Below are 1,908 nucleotides of genomic sequence, written 5' to 3'. Positions count from 1 at the left end.
CTAGGGAAAACTGAAGAAATACCGGAGAAAACAGAGGGTGCGTTCCAAATCTACTCGAGTGGATCCGAGTTACCCTGGCAGATCATGTCACGTGACAACAAAAATCGAGTAATGCCGGATTCGGGTAGGTTTTCGATCGCAAAGGTACAAAACCTTTACCCTAGAGTGAGACCGAGTAAATTTTGGAACACGGCCGAAGATTCCGGACGTGGAAGTGACGAGTTGTGACCTCCTGTCCAATAAGAAAGCGCCGGCGACGTGAGGCGGCAAGCGAGAGATCGTCTGCTTCTGCTACGCTGCGATCGGTTTGGGCAAAGAGAAACGACGACAGTCGCAAAACTGCGGCACATGTCTCGTACATACCCTGGTTCCGTGCAAAATAGAAGAAAGAAAAAAAAAAGAGTCAGCGATGCGCGGTTTTGGGTAGAGTTTAGTGCGCACCAACGCTGTCATATTGCTTCGTATCGCGATCGTCTGTCACCACCGTCGTCGACGTCCAGTGCGTACGCCGAATAAAGTTGTTTACATAAATGCCTGCGTGTCCTTAACGCCCAATTTAAAAAAAAAAAATGCGCTGGACGTATTTTCTCGGAAGCATTTGCAATAAAAGTTGATAATTATGTTTCGATCATTAAGTTAGCAGACGACCGTCTGAGTTTGCTGCACGCAGACATGGATGTTGCCGGTCCATCACGGATGCCTCCCAAGGTAAAGAAATCAAATTGGTCCGAAGATGATAAGTTTCAATTGGTTTACGAAATCGAGAAACGAAAACTTATAATTAAGAACAAATTTAACAACAATATTACAAAAGCTGCTAAAAGAAAAGCGTGGCAGGAGATCGCATCCGTGATGAATTCGCGGCATCCATCGACGCTGCGCACTGTGCCGCAACTCAAAAAGCAGTGGCAGAACCTCAAATCTCGCAGCCGCGCGGAACTGACCCTCTCGAAGAAAGCACACTCCACGACCGGTGAGTTTACTATACATATGTTTTTACTACACATAAAAATGAAGCGCACATTCTGTTGGCTAAAGAAGTATTTTATCCACTTTCTCATTTTCTTGGCTAAATTATAGAAGAAATTAAGATATCAAGCTATTAATACAATAAAATCAAAACAATGAATGTGCTTGCTGCAATCAGATAAAATTTAATGCTCAAACAAAATATAGAGAGAACCTTGTCTTCCACAGGCGCAGGGCGCAACGACCACACGCTGACACCGCTGGCTGAGGCTGTGCTGGCGGTCATCGGTTCCACAAGCCCCAACCTTCTGGGTATCGAAGGAGGCGTAGACACCGACGAGTGAGCTGTCATGTTACTGCTATTTGTACGAAGTTTAGCCTTTCGAGATTCACACGATTGGGGGTTCTACTAGCAAAGCTAATATTGTATTCATAATCATATCTGAAGTTCGCAAGTACTAAATACTGGGCCACTCAAAGAAATGTTCTGGTGTGTTCTCTCCAGAGCAAGAAAGAACCGTGCACATCCAAGAACTCTAAAACTTCGAGCCATGTTACCTGAAGTTAAAGTCGAGCTAGGCATGTCAATGAAAGACCACTGCGCTCATCAACGATGATCATAAAAATAATATAAACAACAATAATAATAATAGTAATTATTGGATTAGGAGAGCCACGGCACTGCAGAAAGGCAGCAGCCCGTGCAAAGTACGCCCGCAATGCCACATCTTCTGATGGTGATTATGTGATGATGTAAGATCACGACCTAATCTTGTGAGATGCAAGATTAAAATGATGGTGATTATGAGCCGACATGTACATGGGGAGGACGACGCAGTCTTCTGAACATCGCAAGCGCCGTTGGCCGAGTCTTGAAAGTTTGGGAAAGAAAAATGATAGCAGACTAAGGCTGGTACACTGCTGAAATGGTAGAAGGTA

General features: G+C 44.5%; 1 protein-coding gene across 1 annotated transcript; it reads left to right on the top strand.

Annotated features, from left to right (window-relative positions):
- Positions 1 to 672: 672 nt before the first annotated feature.
- On the top strand, positions 673 to 1,313 carry LOC121837798 (nuclear apoptosis-inducing factor 1-like). Its single transcript, XM_042293616.1, has 2 exons — positions 673 to 973; positions 1,198 to 1,313. The coding sequence occupies exons 1-2, from the start codon at positions 673 to 675 to the stop codon at positions 1,311 to 1,313; spliced, it is 417 nt and encodes a 138-aa protein (XP_042149550.1).
- The last annotated feature ends 595 nt before the right edge of the window (positions 1,314 to 1,908 follow it).

This window comes from Ixodes scapularis, unplaced genomic scaffold (assembly GCF_016920785.2).
Source record: "Ixodes scapularis isolate PalLabHiFi unplaced genomic scaffold, ASM1692078v2 PGA_scaffold4__175_contigs__length_147842914, whole genome shotgun sequence".
Classification (NCBI taxonomy): domain Eukaryota; kingdom Metazoa; phylum Arthropoda; class Arachnida; order Ixodida; family Ixodidae; genus Ixodes; species Ixodes scapularis.
Note: the sequence above shows the minus strand (reverse complement) of the source record. Positions and strands in the feature narration are given on the sequence as shown.

Excerpts from the sequence above, each read along its gene's own strand:
- LOC121837798 (XM_042293616.1), top strand. The coding sequence starts at position 673 with ATGGATGTTGCCGGTCCATCACGGATGCCTCCCAAGGTAAAGAAATCA. Across the intron at positions 974-1,197 it reads GAAAGCACACTCCACGACCG|GCGCAGGGCGCAACGACCAC; the intron begins GTGAGTTTACTA and ends TGTCTTCCACAG.